A 15,433-nucleotide genomic window follows, 5' to 3' on the forward strand; every position below is an offset into this window, starting at 1 on the left:
CTTAATCCAGTTTTTAAGAAGAGATTGATATATGTTGGAGATTTTCACATCCCATTGCTTGTTTTCTCCATGTTTGGTGGAATCATCATGGGTAAAGTTTAATAGTTGGGTATGCAATAGATAATAATTGCTATAGGCTATTTTGCTATAATTTAGGTTGTTATTTAGATGTGTGTTTGCATCCAACTTTGATATATTTGGTTATATCCTATGACAGTAGAACTAGCATGGGATTGGTTCATGAATTGTTTCACTGATGGTCATGTAAACTAGCATGAACATCCACAGTGAAAAGCAGTCTCTAAATAGTAGAAGTGCATTTATTTATTTAGCAAAATTGATATACCACTTGTCTGTCCGTTTGTTCTCTTTACGTTTAGATGCCTTTTGAGATTTCATTGCTACACTTGTCATGAAGGTTCCTGAGGTGGGGTGGCAGACTCCATTACCATTTGGACTCTAGACGCCATTTTGAATCAAGATGATGGACCGAAATGTCATTTTGGGATGCCTGTGCCCATTTTTTGACATAGCTTTGGCCACCTCTTGAGATATCACCACCAAACTCAGCATGAGGGTTCCTTGGAGGGGATTAGGGGCTCTACGTTGATGTTTGAGTGCCAGGCACCATTTTGAATCAAGATGCTGGACCAAAACATGACTTTGGATTGAGTTCTCCCAATTCTTGGTGTGAGTGGTCGGAATTCACAAATTGCACTATCCGTTTTAAAAACCACAATAATAAAAATACCCAGGCAGCCCCGGGAACTCCCGGCTAATTAGCAATAAAGCAAAAGCAGATATTTGAAAACATTCTAAAATGAATTACAATCAATACTAAGCTAGAGACAGATGAAAACACGTGTAACTTCTACACGTCTGGATAGGTTTGCCTAAACAGAAATGTTTTAAACAGGAGCTGGAAACAGTACAGTGAAGACACCCGCCTGATGTCAATAGCCAGGGAGTTCCGAAGATCAATTCCTGACAACTCCGGGACAAACATTGTGCAGCACCTGTAAGAGTGCCAATTCCGCAGCTTGAAGCGGTCGAGTGAACATGCATGGTGTAAGGTGAGCCCAGAAATAAACTAAACTAAGCAAGCAAACAAGTAAGGAATGTTGGCTGCTTCTGAAAGAAAAAGCTATGCACCCAAGGGCAAACCACATGACGAGCGGCACATGGCGGCTGGTCCCCAGCCACTCCACTCCACTGGCTCCCACCGAGGTGAATTTCCTCTGCTATGGCGAGCCCAGCCTTCTGGAGGGGAGTGCAATGTGCCCCAAAGGCCAGAGTGCCCCAGGAGGAAGGGTGGGGCCTTTTCTTTTGTTCTTTGCAACTGCATCAAAGCAGCCACCTGTAAGGCTCTACTGCATTCCATCACAGTGTCTTGAGACCTGGGTATAAAAGGAGATGCCACAGGAGGCTGTGACATTTACACTGGTGCAGCTGCCAGCCTCCAGAACACATGACAGCGTTTTGACGGTAAGGTGGGTTTTGGAGGGGCAGGGGAAGAGAAGGTGGATGGGGTTAACTTGTACGCACTAGCTGTGATTCCTGCATTGCAGGTGGTTGAACTGGAAGACCCTTGGGGTCCCTTTTAACTTTACAGTTCTATGTTTCTGTGCCTTAATTTTTGGGGCAGTAGGAACAGCTGGATCTTGTCCTAAAACAGTAGAAATTAGAAATTCATTGGGAGGACCATTTGCCCACTGCCAGTACCCAATATTGAGCTATAGGCCACTTTGCTGCTACCAACACTTGGGATATTTATTCTGGTTTTTGATATTTAAAATATCCCCAAAATTATTAATCTAGATCAGCAGTCCTTAACCTGGTGCCCTCCATAAGTTTCAGACTACAACTCCCAGCACAGTGCCAGCCAATGTAGCCATACAATTCTGGGGCTGATGGGAGATGTAGTACAAACCTGTGACCTCCAGGTATAGGGTGGTATATAAATTCTAATAGTAATAATAATATTAATAATAATACCTGCCATAATACCTGATTTTTTTTAAAAAAAATTTTTTTACAACCAAGCCAATTCTGTATTATAAATGGTTAGGTTAAAATTTATGACGGGTTGATGATCTGTGGTTTGGACATGTCAAGTGATGTGTTGGGTGGCTGAGCCACTCGCCAGCCCTCCATACCTCCATGAACTTTCTTGGCAGTGAAATTTTAGCTGCAGATTTTATTCAGTTTTTTAAAATGGTGCTTTGTGGCCAAATTTTTTAATTCTAAAAAAGTACACACAATTTACATGGATAAAAATGCTTTTAAAAAACAAAAAAACAAAAAAAAAACAAATAAATACCCAGCTGTTTTCAATAATTATTCCTTCTGTCCCTGTGTTTATATTTCTCTCTGTCCTCACCCCATCACTTTTAAATATTGAAATCATTGTGAAACTGGTGTTAAAATTGGAGGCAGGGGAGTGTTTTAGCACTCCCTTAAAAAATGATTCAAAATGGATCAAATTGGTTTGAAAATGGTGTGCTCAGATGTCCCTTCCCCATCTGCAGTGAGAGCTGGTGTGGCGGTTAGAATGTTGTACTGGGACTTGGGAGACCAGGGTTCAAATCCTCATTCAGCCATGAAGCCTGCTGACTCTCACCCTAACCTACCTCACAGGGTCATTGTCAGGATAAAATAGGGAGGGGGATGTTTACCACCTTGAGCTCCTTGGATGAAAAGGTGGAATATAAATTCAATCAATCAATCAATCAATACTAAATTGCTATGTCCATTGCAATTTTCTCTGGAGGTTTCTAAGCAGAGGTTGGATGGCCACCTGTCATGAATGATTTGGTTGAGATCCCTACATTGCAGGAGGTTGAACTAGATCACCCCCCGGGGTCCCTTCTGAGTCTACAGTTCTATGATTTTATGCCTCCTAGTGTTATTGGAACATTACCAAATGAATGCACACAAAAAGCGTGATACTTCCCAAACTGTTGAAAGTTGTTTGCGATTCTGACTGTAGCTTAGAACAGAAGAGCAACTATGAGGTCCAGAAGACACCCCTCTGAAAGATCTAATGACTTGTTCCTTCATAAACTTTGTGACAAATCACTTCTGGAATTATGTGGAGTTTCAAAAGGACGCACATGGGTGCTTCAGGAGAGCAAGGGAGGTTGTCTTCGGAGGGGGGGGGGCTGAACTGGGTGATCCATGGGATTTGCTCCCACAACCTGTAGTGATGGCCACCAAGTTGGTTTGCGTTAAAAAAGGATTAGAGAAGGCCAGTGCTTTTTTCTGGGGGTATGCAGGGGTACGCGTACCCTAAACATTTTGTGAATCTTTGTACTTTTGTCCATTTATTTTTCCCAATTTGAACTATAAAATGGTGATTTTCTTGAGTCAAAATGAGAGAACTCCTAAACTTTTTTTTAAGAAAAGAAAAAAGCACTGGATAAGGCTGTCAGTGGTTACTAGCCACAATGGTTGTGTTCTGTTTCCACTGTTGGAAGCAGTATGCTGTACCTCTGAATGCCAGTTGCTGGGAATCACAACTGAGGAGAGTTTGTTGCGTTCAGGTCCTGCTTTCAGGCTTCCCAGAGGCATCTCGTTGGCCACTGGGAGAACAGGTGACTGGACTGATCCAACAAGCCAGGCCCTTCCTATGTTCTTATGAGGTCATATTTTATGCTTTATAGCACTGCAAGGAAGGCCTGTTTGGAAAACTGAGTTGCCATGAAGGAAAAAGAGGGCCCGCCCATTTACGCGATCTTTATTTTGCTACTCATTTCAGGTAGGTTTTCCAGTTCTTCTTATTCCAATAATTAACATAATCAAATGCATCCAAGTAAATATTTACACAGTGAGCAAAACAGGCATTTTTCTGGCAAGCTTTTGTGGGGCTAGAAGGTGAATCAGCTTTACAGGGATAAGTCATCACATTCTTTGAGAGCTAAAGCAGTGACTCATGGCTTTTCTATTCAACTGATGAATTGCCCAGCTTGTAATGTCCAGTTGATTAATCAGTTCAATCAAACATTTTTAGCTATTTAGAAAGTCCCTCCTAACAGAGGCAGCTAGTTCTTAAAAAGTGCCTCAAATTACTTTTAATGGAAGTAGTTAATAAAAAATGACTGTTGTGGCAAGCACCATATTGGAAGGAGCCTTCTATAAATCGGGGAATGGGGAACATCTTCTGAAAGAGAGTTCTGCTGTAACACTTACTTGAATAAGCTAAAATTAAAGCAGCTGTGCTTCTAGTTCAGAGTGGTTTTTTTGTTTGTTTTCGCTTCTGTGCAAATTTATGCAGAATAGATTAATTGACTAAAATCAGTCTTCCCTGACCTGGTGGCCTTCTGGTGGTTTGGCCATACCATGACTAACTCAGCTCCATTCATTTCAGTGGGTCTACTCTAAGTTAAACTTGGTTAGATACAACTCCATGTGATTAATCCACTAATATTTAATGAGGTGACAGCCTTAGATTGCAATTCTGTACACATGTATTTGAGAGTAAGCACCAACAAACACAATAGGAGTTACGGTATGTCTGTGTAAAGAGACATAGGATTGCACTGTCCTGCTGCATACCTATACGCACTCACTTGGGAACAAGGCCCAGTGATTTCTCAGTAGACATGAGCAGACTTGTGCTGTTCGCTAAATTTGTTGCAGTAACAGCAGACCACCCTGGAGATTCTCTTAACTTGTGAGTAAGAAACATTTATCTCTCTTTCTCATAGCATTAAAATTCAGAGGGGCTGGTGGTTCTGGACTAACAAAAGAAAGGACTGCTATGTCACACCATTAATTAATCTGTGGGGCTCCTTGTCACAAGATGTGATGATGGCCTCTAACTCAGATTGCTTTGATTCAGTGGCAGCCAGGGTGATGTCCTATAGATGTTGTGAACTACCACCACCGTTATCCTTGACCGCTAGTCACAATGAGAATTGTAGTCATAATATCTGGAGGGCACCATGTTGGCCAGCCCTGCTTTAATCATTAAGCAAACTCTTGGAAGACTAGTCCTTTCACGTGTTCTAACTATTTCAAATTGCATTTCAAGGGGGCTGGACGGAAGGCAGCTGGCGTGGTTATCGCTCTCGCCGATCCTATCCTATTGCTTTGAATCCAGTAAGTATGGGTTGGGGTGAACAGTGGCAACATGATCCATTTGCTGTTGGAGTTAATTTGCCAGTTTAGTGTCTGTCCTGAAAGTAGCACCATTTATTCAGAAGAAGATCTTGCCAGTTGCATCACAGGTGAACAATGACCGAATAATTCAAGAGCAATGTTTATTTGAACACTCTGATGCAACATTTCCTCTCTCTCTCTCTCTCTCTCTCTCTCTCTCTCTCTCTCTCTCTCTCTCTCTCTCTCTCTGTCTGTGTGTGTGATTTTCTTTCCATCATTGTCATTTTGACCCCTCCACAGCATTAGCTTTTTAGAATAGATCCAGCTCTATATATGAGCAATATGCAATCCTGATTTTCTGACCACTTGTCTTTTTCTTCTTTTTAATCAGTGTCCGGCCTTCCCAATCTGTAAGTAAGATCAGTTCTACTTTTTATCTTATTGGCACAAGAATGAGGGTCAGGGGATTATAGCAGACTGGTAGTGGGTGGGAAGGAGATAATTATCCAGACCTATGACCAATATCACACACAAGTTAAGCTGAACTCAGAGCGCTGTTTCGGACTAAGGCATTAATGTTATGATCTATTTATGTGAAAGGCCGTTCCAGCATCCTGGTTCTTTGTCACAGGGCTTGCCCACCCTTCCACTTGTCTCATGCCTAGAAAGCATGGGTTTGAATGATTTCCCCCTTGCCCCACTTCTTTCCAATGGAAATGATCTACAGATGTAGGAAAATGAGGTGGTAAAATTATTGAATTGTAGACTTGGAAGGAACCCAAGAGATCTCATCCAACCCCTGCAATGTAGAAATCATAGCTAACCCTGAAGTGGTAGTGTGGATTGCACCACTTCAGGTTACAAAATGCTCCTTTGAGTGCTTTTAAAGAAAAACTTTCCTCCAAATAGAAACCTAAAAACATTGGGAAGACATTCCTAGTATTGCTCCTTGCAAGTACAAACATTCTATTTGGAGGTTTTTCTTCTTAAAATGCAAGAGAACATTCAAAAATGGCATCTTCCACCTGCACTCTAAAACAGTACAGTCCATTCTACTAGCTGAGAACTCTACAAGCTCATTTGGCTAACAGGCATTGAAACTTGATGCCTGAAAGTTAATGGAACATTTCCGAAATTTCAACTATGCTTCTTCACAGTATGCTAACTTGTACCCCACAAGAAGACAGTAAATCTGCACTTTTGCTTGTCCTGCCACTTTCCCCCAGGGAAAACCTGCTCTTTACTACTGAATGGGAGCAAATGTCAATTGAGTTTTCCACGAATTGACATTTGGTTGGATTCAGTGGTAAAGAGTGAGTTTTCCTGGGGAAAGTGGTTGGGCAAATGGAAAACCACTTGGACACATGGCCAGAAAGTTTGGGAGAAGCAGAAGACATCTCGGACCTGTGCTTTCTAGGCATGGGACAAGCAAAGTGTAGACGAGCCATAAGTGAGGCTTCACTGCCGCCCTGTGAATGGGGCTGCTGTCCAGGGTGCTGAAACTACAGTGGCTTGAGATGTCTCCTAACTGAAGCAAGGAGGGTTGATTCATCAGAGCCGTAATCCAACCCAGACTCATTTGTGTTGCATCGATTGACTGAAGCATGTATAACTCTGCACTGGCTTCTGACCCCCCTGTTCCATTGGATCCAGCAGCCTCAGAAGATTTATTTATGTTTACTGATATACTACTTACTCAATAAATAAATACTGTTTTTATTGCTTCTGGTTACAAGCCAGGCTTCAGAATTGACAGGCAATAAAATGATCAAAATGATCAATAAAAAGCAGCAAATATAAGAACACTGTGATTATTTACGTTTTGTCTGTTTGTTTTCACAGCATCAACCTACTGCTCCTCCGTCAGCAGGTACAGGCTAATGGGGTATAATTCTAAGTTGGCTAGTAGCCATTGATACACCTCTCCTTCATGAATCTGTTCAGTCCCCTTTTAAAACCACCCAAGCTGAGAGTACATTCCATAGTTTAACTGTGTGAAGAAGTAATTTTTAAATATGTCCTGAATCTCCCAACATTCAGCTATAGAGGGCCCCTTTAAGGTCATTAATTCCAGGGCAGGCTTCCTCAAACTCAGCCCTCCCATCCAGATGTTTTGAGACTACACTTCCCATCATCCCTGACCACTGGTCCTGCTTAGCTAGGTATCATGGGAATTGTAGGCAAAAAACAATTGGAGGGCCGAGTTTGAGGAAGCCTGTTCTAGGGTCTACTTTTTTCTAGCCTATCACTACTGGGCCAAATTCGGGGTTATTGTGTTAATTCACAAAGCCCAAAGGACTTCAGCTCTAAGGACCATCTGATTCCTACCTCAATCACTGAGCACTTCTGATGGGACACTTTTGGTGGTTCCCTGTGTTCCTGAGTTTTGGTCAGCCTTTACTAGGGACTGAGTCTTTACTGAGCAGCAGGCCCTACCCTGTGGAACTCCCTGCCAGTAGAAACTAGACAGGAATAATCCCTGCCTACTTTCAGACATCTGTTGAAAACTGTATTATTCAAGCAAGCCTCTGAATATGATTTCCAACACCCCCCCAGCTTTAATGATGCTTTTATCAGAGTGACTGTCAGTTTGTATGTGGTATACATGTCTTGCTGTATTTTCATGATGGGTGCAATTGATAACTATTTAAATAAACAAGAAAGTCCATGTTAAACACACTGTCTGAAATGAATAGGGAGCCCCACCCCATATGCTGTGCAGCTTTAAAAAAATGAAAAGCAGTATGTTGGCAATACAATCTAATGTGAGCTTACTAGGAAGGAGGTGTCACTTTGTTCAATGAGGCTTACACCTGTGTGAGAATTGCAGGCTGAATCAATTAATCATTTCAGTAGCCAAAAGTGAGATGAAATGTATTTGACTGGTCGGCAGAATTATCTATAATCTTGTGTGTTTCTTTTTACAGGGCAGACCTAAACTCCACGCTTGAAGAACCATGCCAGTTTACACTGCCACAGTATGCTTGTGGCTCAGCAGACCAGGTATCTTTGCCAGCCTTTAAATATCCAAAAGAAGGAAGTATGGTATATAAGGTCTTGCAAGTTTGCTTATTCAACAGCTCAGATTCTGCAAAGTTTATCTTAATTGAATTACCATGGAGCCAATGCCATGCCAGTGCTTTGCTTCAGCTTAGGAAGCTCAATTCTTGGGAAGCTTCCATTGAGTTGTCAAATAATGTTATTTAGGAAACTAAATAGACCTGGAAATGAAAATGCCAGGCACAGAAAAAGAAGTGGGAGAAATGATTGTCAAGAGCAGAGAAGAGGACTGGTTTAAGGGAAGGATTGGACCTATTAAAAGACATGTAGCTGTGAAGATGAGTGTTTGGGGCTTGAAAGACTGCCTCCTTTTGCTACTGCTAGTGCAAATAATTCACAGAAAATGGCACAAATACATCTTTTGCTCTACAGATCTCCAACCTGACGTCAAGTGAGCTGGCCTCCATCCTCAAGTGTTCCATCACAGACTCTGAGGCCCAGCTGGACCAAGGGGCTTTCTTGATGCTCTTTGATAATGTTGACAAAGACACGCTCCAGGCAGCTCTGAATCAGATAAATCTGCAGGTAAGTAGCACTCTCACAAAAACCTTCTTTGGTTATGCAAAATGGTCCTAGTTTTTGTGTGCTGTTAGGACCCCTCTGGTGGACACTAGGATCTGTTGAAGGCCAGTGTTGCATCTGGGCTTGGGTAGGTAGATAAGGTGTTTAGGATAAGGGCTGCTTCCTTTGGAACTAGAATTTCTGACCTGTTGTGCTTGCTTCCCTTCTGCTCAACCTGTATGTTTGTGAATGGATAGCTCTGTTTAGAAAATGACACACCCCAGAGACGTTTTGCAGGGAAGATTTTGCAGTGAGACCTGGAGACCTGTACAGAATCATAGGGCTGTAAAGGAACAGAGGGTCACAAAGCCAAACTTCCCTGCAGCTCAGATCAGGATCTCCTGTGCATTAGCAACACTCCCATCCCCAGGGTTTTAACTCGTGTAACCCTACTGCAAGCAGAGAGCTTAAAGCTGAGCAACTGAGAATTATAAAACTAACATTGTGTGCATGTGTAGTACGTATCGTATATCAAGATCTGCATTTATTGAGGCTGCTGCCTGTGCTATTTTGAATGGTGAATAAGCTGGGTCAACCCAAGACGTTTTGTTGCCTGAGCTAAGGACTGGAGTGTGCCAATTTGCCCTGTTTCACAAACAGAAGCTGGTTGGAGTGGCATGGGAATCTTACTTTAGCCCTGTCAGTGTGATAGCATCCTCCCCCTAGCTTGAGGGCAGTGATCTAGCTTAGGGGTCATTGAAGAGGCACAACTCAGTTGACCAGGACAGAGAAAAGAAGAGGCTTCTTCATGCAGCACATAGTTAAACTATGGAACTCACTCCCACAGGAGGCAAAGATGTCCACCAACTTGGATGGTTTTAAATGAGAACAGGACAATTTTATGGAGGAGGAGGCGGCTGTCAATGGCTATTAGCCACAATGGCTATGCTCTGACTCCACGGTTGGAGGCAGTAATGTTTCTGAATAGCAGTTGCTGGAAATTGCAGAAGAGGAGAGTGCTGCTGTTGCACTCAGGCTCTGCTTGTAAGTTTCTCATGGGGATCTGGTTGAACCCTGTGAGAACAGGATGCTGGATCAGATGGCCCTCTGGTCTCATCTAGAAAGCTATCCTTCTGTTTTTAAATAACAGCCACGCGATGTGCCGCAATAATTTGGATACGTGTTGCAAAAATAAAGTGCCAGGTTAACCCCACTTCTCTCTCCTCATTGATCACCAACTGTTCCATTATTTCTGTTCTATTTAGGTCTCTGGGGACCAAATCTCACCGAGAGCCAAAACCTTCTTGCTGAATGCAGCATGGGAAAAGATCAAGGCAGACCCCCGGGTCCAGAGTGCGGGGTTCCTTGCCTCTTGGTTTCAAGACACGATGCACTCCTACCTGGCAGCGATAAACTCCAATGTCCTAGAGTGCATGACTCAGCTTCCCATCACTTGTGATGGCTTCACTACTCTGTAAGTGACAACTATTAATAAGAAATCAATCTTTGGAATTCCCTGCCTACTGACATCAGGCAACCACCTTCCCTGATTGGGAAAAACATTTTTGTTTAGGCAAGCCTGCCATAGTAAGGCTTTCCTCTGCCTGGGCATTTGATTGCATTTGAAAGGTTTTGAAGCCTGGCTGCACGAGTTGTCTCCAGCTAAGCTCTACTGAGTGTAGACTCAATGAAATAAACAAACTGGAGTTGGATATCATGGCCATTGTTTTTGGTGGGTCTTCTCTGGGTAGGACTAGCATCGGATGCAAGCCCTTGTCCCTCAGAGGCTGCCCTATGTAAGGTATCGAACAGACAAACCCAACAATAAGATGTTTATTTACTTTCTTGTGTCTCCCATCATTAGTGTCCAGGCTCTGGACAGTGCATATTCTGCGATGGACAGCAGCACAAAGCAACAGGTTGCCAACTGGATCGGGAGATTCCTTACTATACACAGTAAGTAGGGAATGTGCCCCCTCTGGTGCTCCTTTCACAAGCGGTCAAGAGTCATAACTCCAGAAAAGCTCATTATAATACAGCAAGGGAGAAAAAAAAGGCATTATAATACATTGATAAACAGAAAAGAGAGAGTGAGAGGGGAAATAAATACACAATCTAGATAAACAAATATCTTTCTAATCTTTCATTTCCATACAATGCGTTCCAGTATTCACAAAATAGTTCCATCTCTCCCCATACATTCAATTTCATCTCATGCTTTCTCGTTTCTGGATTGTATCAGTCAGTTTATCCATCACTGCCAGCTCCACACACTTCACTAGCCTTCACCAAACAGGTGGCAGATTTTGTTCTTCCCATTTCCTTGCCCACACCACAAAACTCCTTTTGATGTTGCTTTCTAGGCTGCCCAAAGAGTTCACCCAAGGAATGGATTCAGAGCAACTGGAAGAGTTTCCTGAACAATGCCTCATACAATGACCTTACAAAGGCTTGGAGTGGATTCGAAGGGGTAAGAAAATCAATTGCGCTTGTGGCCCCGGAGAATAATTCACTCCAACCACAAGCTGTGGAATGCAACTTGAAGGCTTCCTGTCGGGGTGGGAGAAGGCACTCTGCATGTGCTCTGAAGTACTATGGCCTTTTTTAAAAAAAGCAAATAGATGCTGCTTCACAAAGAAAAGGCAGGTGCTCAGAGGCACTTCATTTTTATGCCCTCCTGACAAGTACATAGGCTCCCTGTGACTGACTGGATTTTTATTGGGGGGCATTAGAACCATTGTTTATGGGGAGGGGGATAACCTTAGGGACACAGGAATTGGCCTTATACTGAGTCAGACCACTGACTGGTAGTGACTATTCAGGGTTTCAGGTGAGGACATTCCCAGCCCTACCTGGAAATGCTCCTGGGGATTGAATTTGGGATTTTCTGCATGCCAAGCAGATGTTCTACCACTGAGCAATGGCCCTTCCCCATATACTCCATGCATGCTCAGAGGGACATGGAGAAATGGTCAACACTAGTCCTTAGAAGAGCTATTGTTTTGCCCATTTAGGACTGCATGCACCAAACTCATGATTTTCACCCATTTTCTAGTTTGCAGCTTTGGATGTCCTGACGGCCTCCCAGCTTGCCCAACTGACCATTGCTCGTGGTGTCCTGGCCAATGCCAGCCTGACAGAAGCTGTTGCCCAAACCCTCCGCAGCCAGAGCATCCGCTACATGGAAGATTACTTGACTAAGTTATCCCTGTTGCCCCTGGAGCCCTCACCTGACCGCGGAGCCAGCTATCTGTTGCTGGAGACCGTTCTGAGGAAGGTGAACGAGAGCTTCCCTGACCTCTGCTCACCCTCCTTGAAAGACCTGTTTCAGGTGAAACTGATGAGGTTCCTGCCTGTTGCTGATGCAAAGATCCTGGAGCTTTTCCCGACCAAAATTGGTTGTAAAGACTTCCGTGATATGTGAGTAGGCTCAGGTTAAGGGTGGGTGGTCCATGGGTTGTGCTTGATGGAGGGAAGTCCTCTAATGGAAAAACTGTAAGAGGTAGAGGTGTCAGGAGGCAGCGATTTCCACCCCGTCCTGTGTTTGTCACAATGCAGCAACCGAAAGAAGAGTTTGGATTTGATATCCCGCTTTTCACTACCCGAAGGAGTCTCAAAGCGGCTAACATTCTCCTTTCCCTTCCTCCCCCACAACAAACACTCGGTGAGGTGAGTGGGGCTGAGAGACTTCAGAGAAGTGTGACTAGCCCAAGGTCACCCAGCAGCTGCATGTGGAGGAGTGGAGACGCGAACCCGGTTCCCCAGATTACGAGTCTACCGCTCTTAACCACTACACCACACTGGCTCTCTATTGGGGGGCGAAAAAGATAATGCAATTCTAAGCAGCATCAACAGATGTCTAGTGTCCAGATCAAGGGACGTAATAGGACCTGCCTTAGTCAGATCCCACCTGGAATACTAAGTCCGGTTCTGGGCGCCACAGTTTCCTTCCTTAAAGTACATTGACAACCTTTGTATGCAGAGGAGGTAGACTGAGAAGGTCAATGGTCTGGAAATCAAGACTTTTGAGGAACCATTGAGGGACCTGGGTATGTTTAGCCTTGATAACAGAAGGCTAAGAGGTGATATGAGAGCCGCCTTCAAATATCTGAAGGGCTGTCGCATGAAAGATGGAGCAAGCTTGTTTTCTGCTGCTCTAGAAAGTACAACCTGAACCCATGGATTCAAATGACAAGAAACAAGATTTCAGCTAAACATCAGGAGTAACTTTTTGATGATAAGTGCTGTTTGACAGTGGAACAGGCTACCTCAGTGGCAGAGCATCTGCTCGGCATGCAGAAGGTCCAAGGTTCAATTGAGGCATCTCTGGATAGGGGTGAGAGAGACCCCTTTCTGAAACCCTGGAGAGCTGCTGCCGCCAGTCAGTGTAAACAATGTTGAGCTAGACGGACCAATGGTCTTATTCAGTATAAGGCAGCTTCCTATGATAGGATTTCCCTGTCGTGGAGAATGTACAAAAATGCATTCTGCTTTGCTTGCTTTGCAGCTACAAAGGGGTCAATTCCGTCTATCATGAACTAGACAACAGCACCCAGAAGGCTGTCTGCACAAAGCGTCTGGATTTTCTTAAAAGACAACTTACCAAAGAAGGTGATAGATGGTTATTTTGTGGTTTTTCTACCTTGCTGGAAATAGTGTTAAAGTATTAAGCTTTTAAGCCAAGAGACAGGGAGCTTTTTCTTGGGGGTAACCTTCTGGGATCCACCTGCTGGTGGCGAATGTGCCAGAGTCATAAGGGGGTGTGGCCAGGAGCAAAAGTGGGCGGAGCAATTGCATCTCCATATTCCCTGCAGGTGCTGCTTGCACCACCATGACATCAAGCAGCAGAGACTGGCTGCAGGAAAACTTTGGACTCTCCAGCAGCTTTGCAGACTACCATGATTTTGTTCACCTGAACCCCTCTTTTAATGGCGTAAGTAGTGTGGTTCCCCACCAGCACCAACCCCCAGCCTCATTTGAAGTGGGGCAGGAAAGTGGGGGGGGGGCGCAGGGAGAGTCCAGCTCCAGGCCCTTTTCTCCCCCCCCCCCCAGAGCAGGAGCATTGACATAATCTGCCAGAGCACCAGAGCAATTGATCTGACAAGTGAATGAGGTGATAATGAGGCTTTCAAGTCCCCTTGCCCTGCTTGTGGCAGATGAACATTGAGGAAGTCAGGGAGTGAGAGCAATAATCATGCGAAGACCAGGTTCTTCCCCCCTCTTTGACAGGGGTTCTTCCATCATGCTAACAGTTTTGAGGGTGATGATTCTTTGTGAGTGCTGAACTTCAGGTGGCTGAAGATCTTTCAGTGAAGTGCTCACTGTGAGGTGTTTAATTAATTAATTAATTTGTATCCCACCCTTCCTCCCAAGAGCTGCACCATCATGTTAAGCCAGGGGTGCCCAAACATTTTTCAAAGAGGGCCAGATTTGATGAAGTAAACATGCGTGAGGGCCGACCAAAGTTGTTGAGGTTTTTTTTTTTAGTACAGTGGTGCCCCGCTAGACGAAAATAATTCGTCCTGCGAAAATTTTCGTCTAGCGGGTTTTTCGTCTAGCGAAGCGGCAATGACAGCCACACTCCGCTAAACGGGGAAAAAAAAGACGAAAATTTTTCGTCTTGCGAAGCAGCCCCATAGACTTTTTCGTCTAGCGGGGCAGCTTCCGTTAGACGAATGCCGTTCGTCTAGCGAGTTTTTCGTCTAGCGAGGCATTCGTCTAGCGGGGCACCACTGTATTGCAGGTATAGTAGCCAGCATGGAGTAGTGATTAGAGTATCCGACTAGGACATGGGAGACCAGGGCTCTAATCCCCACTCAGCCATGAAGCTCACTTGGACCAGTCACTCTTTTTCCGTGTAACCTACCTCACAGGGTTGTTGTGAGGATGAAATGGGGGAAAGGGTGAACCATGCACCCCACCTTTAGCTTTTTGGAGGAAAAGGTGGGAGCATGCTTGTAATAAATAAAACAGCAGGCTTTAGGATAATAAAGAAAACACGTGGAACATTTTCAGGGCCTCTAAAAACATCTAAATTAGAACACTGAAAATGTTTAGAAGCAATTGTATACCATCACAGTTCTTGATTTGCTGTGGCCAGTTATCTCTCAGCCGTCAAACACCTGTGCAAACAGGAATGTTCTTTAAATTTCTCCTGGAAATCAATCATGTGGGAGCCACCACCAAGGAGGCCCTGCCACGGCCACTGCTAACTGGGCAATGCTTTACCAGCTGACCTTAGTTGATCAGAAGCATGCGTTAGGTGGACCTACAGGGAATGAAGCTCTGGTGGTGATGGTGTCCCCCCTGCCCCTTGTCTTTCAGTTTGAAGTGCTGGATTTGCTGACAACAACCCAGATGGGAACCCTGCTTGTTATCTCCGGCACCTTCACAGACGGCAGCAGGGTCAGTGCTGAGACAGAGGCAACGAATGTGATGGCAGCCCTTCAGAGCCGAAGCATATCTGAGCTCCAAAGCCTTCTTCTCAGCATCCAGGCACAGGTGAGCCACTTTGAATGTTGGAAGACAGGAATGTTGATTCTCCAGGTGGTGTTGGGTGGGCAGATTCATGGAGGAGGAGGAGGAGGCTAGCCTTGACTACTAGCCACAATGGCTATGCTCTGCCTCCAGGGACAGAGGCAGTGATGCTTCTGAATACCAGTTGCTAGAAACCACAAGTGGGGGAGAGTGTGCTTGTAGCTGGTCCTGCTTCCAGGTTTCCTCTTGGGGCATCTGGTTGTCCACTGTGTGAACAGGATGCTGGATTAGATGA

The 15,433-nt window shown here is 44.4% G+C and overlaps 1 protein-coding gene across 1 annotated transcript; it reads left to right on the forward strand.

Moving 5' to 3' along the window:
• The first annotated feature begins 1,449 nt into the window (after positions 1-1,449).
• Positions 1,450-12,085, forward strand: LOC117056986. Its single transcript, XM_033167698.1, has 11 exons — positions 1,450-1,485; positions 3,663-3,757; positions 5,033-5,100; positions 5,492-5,510; positions 6,943-6,970; positions 8,028-8,103; positions 8,533-8,685; positions 9,927-10,135; positions 10,526-10,617; positions 11,025-11,131; positions 11,717-12,085. Exons 2-11 carry the CDS (start codon positions 3,700-3,702, stop codon positions 12,083-12,085), a joined length of 1,179 nt encoding a protein of 392 aa, XP_033023589.1. The 5' UTR covers positions 1,450-1,485; positions 3,663-3,699.
• Positions 12,086-15,433: the final 3,348 nt, after the last annotated feature.

This window comes from Lacerta agilis, chromosome 13 (assembly GCF_009819535.1).
Source record: "Lacerta agilis isolate rLacAgi1 chromosome 13, rLacAgi1.pri, whole genome shotgun sequence".
NCBI classification, from domain to species: Eukaryota; Metazoa; Chordata; class Lepidosauria; order Squamata; family Lacertidae; genus Lacerta; species Lacerta agilis.

Bases quoted from the DNA above. Each gene is read 5' to 3' on its own strand.
- LOC117056986 (XM_033167698.1), top strand. From the start codon at position 3,700: ATGAAGGAAAAAGAGGGCCCGCCCATTTACGCGATCTTTATTTTGCTA. The intron at 6,971-8,027 runs GTACAGGCTAAT...TTCTTTTTACAG, and splicing joins TACTGCTCCTCCGTCAGCAG to GGCAGACCTAAACTCCACGC. The intron at 10,618-11,024 runs GTAAGTAGGGAA...GTTGCTTTCTAG, and splicing joins GAGATTCCTTACTATACACA to GCTGCCCAAAGAGTTCACCC.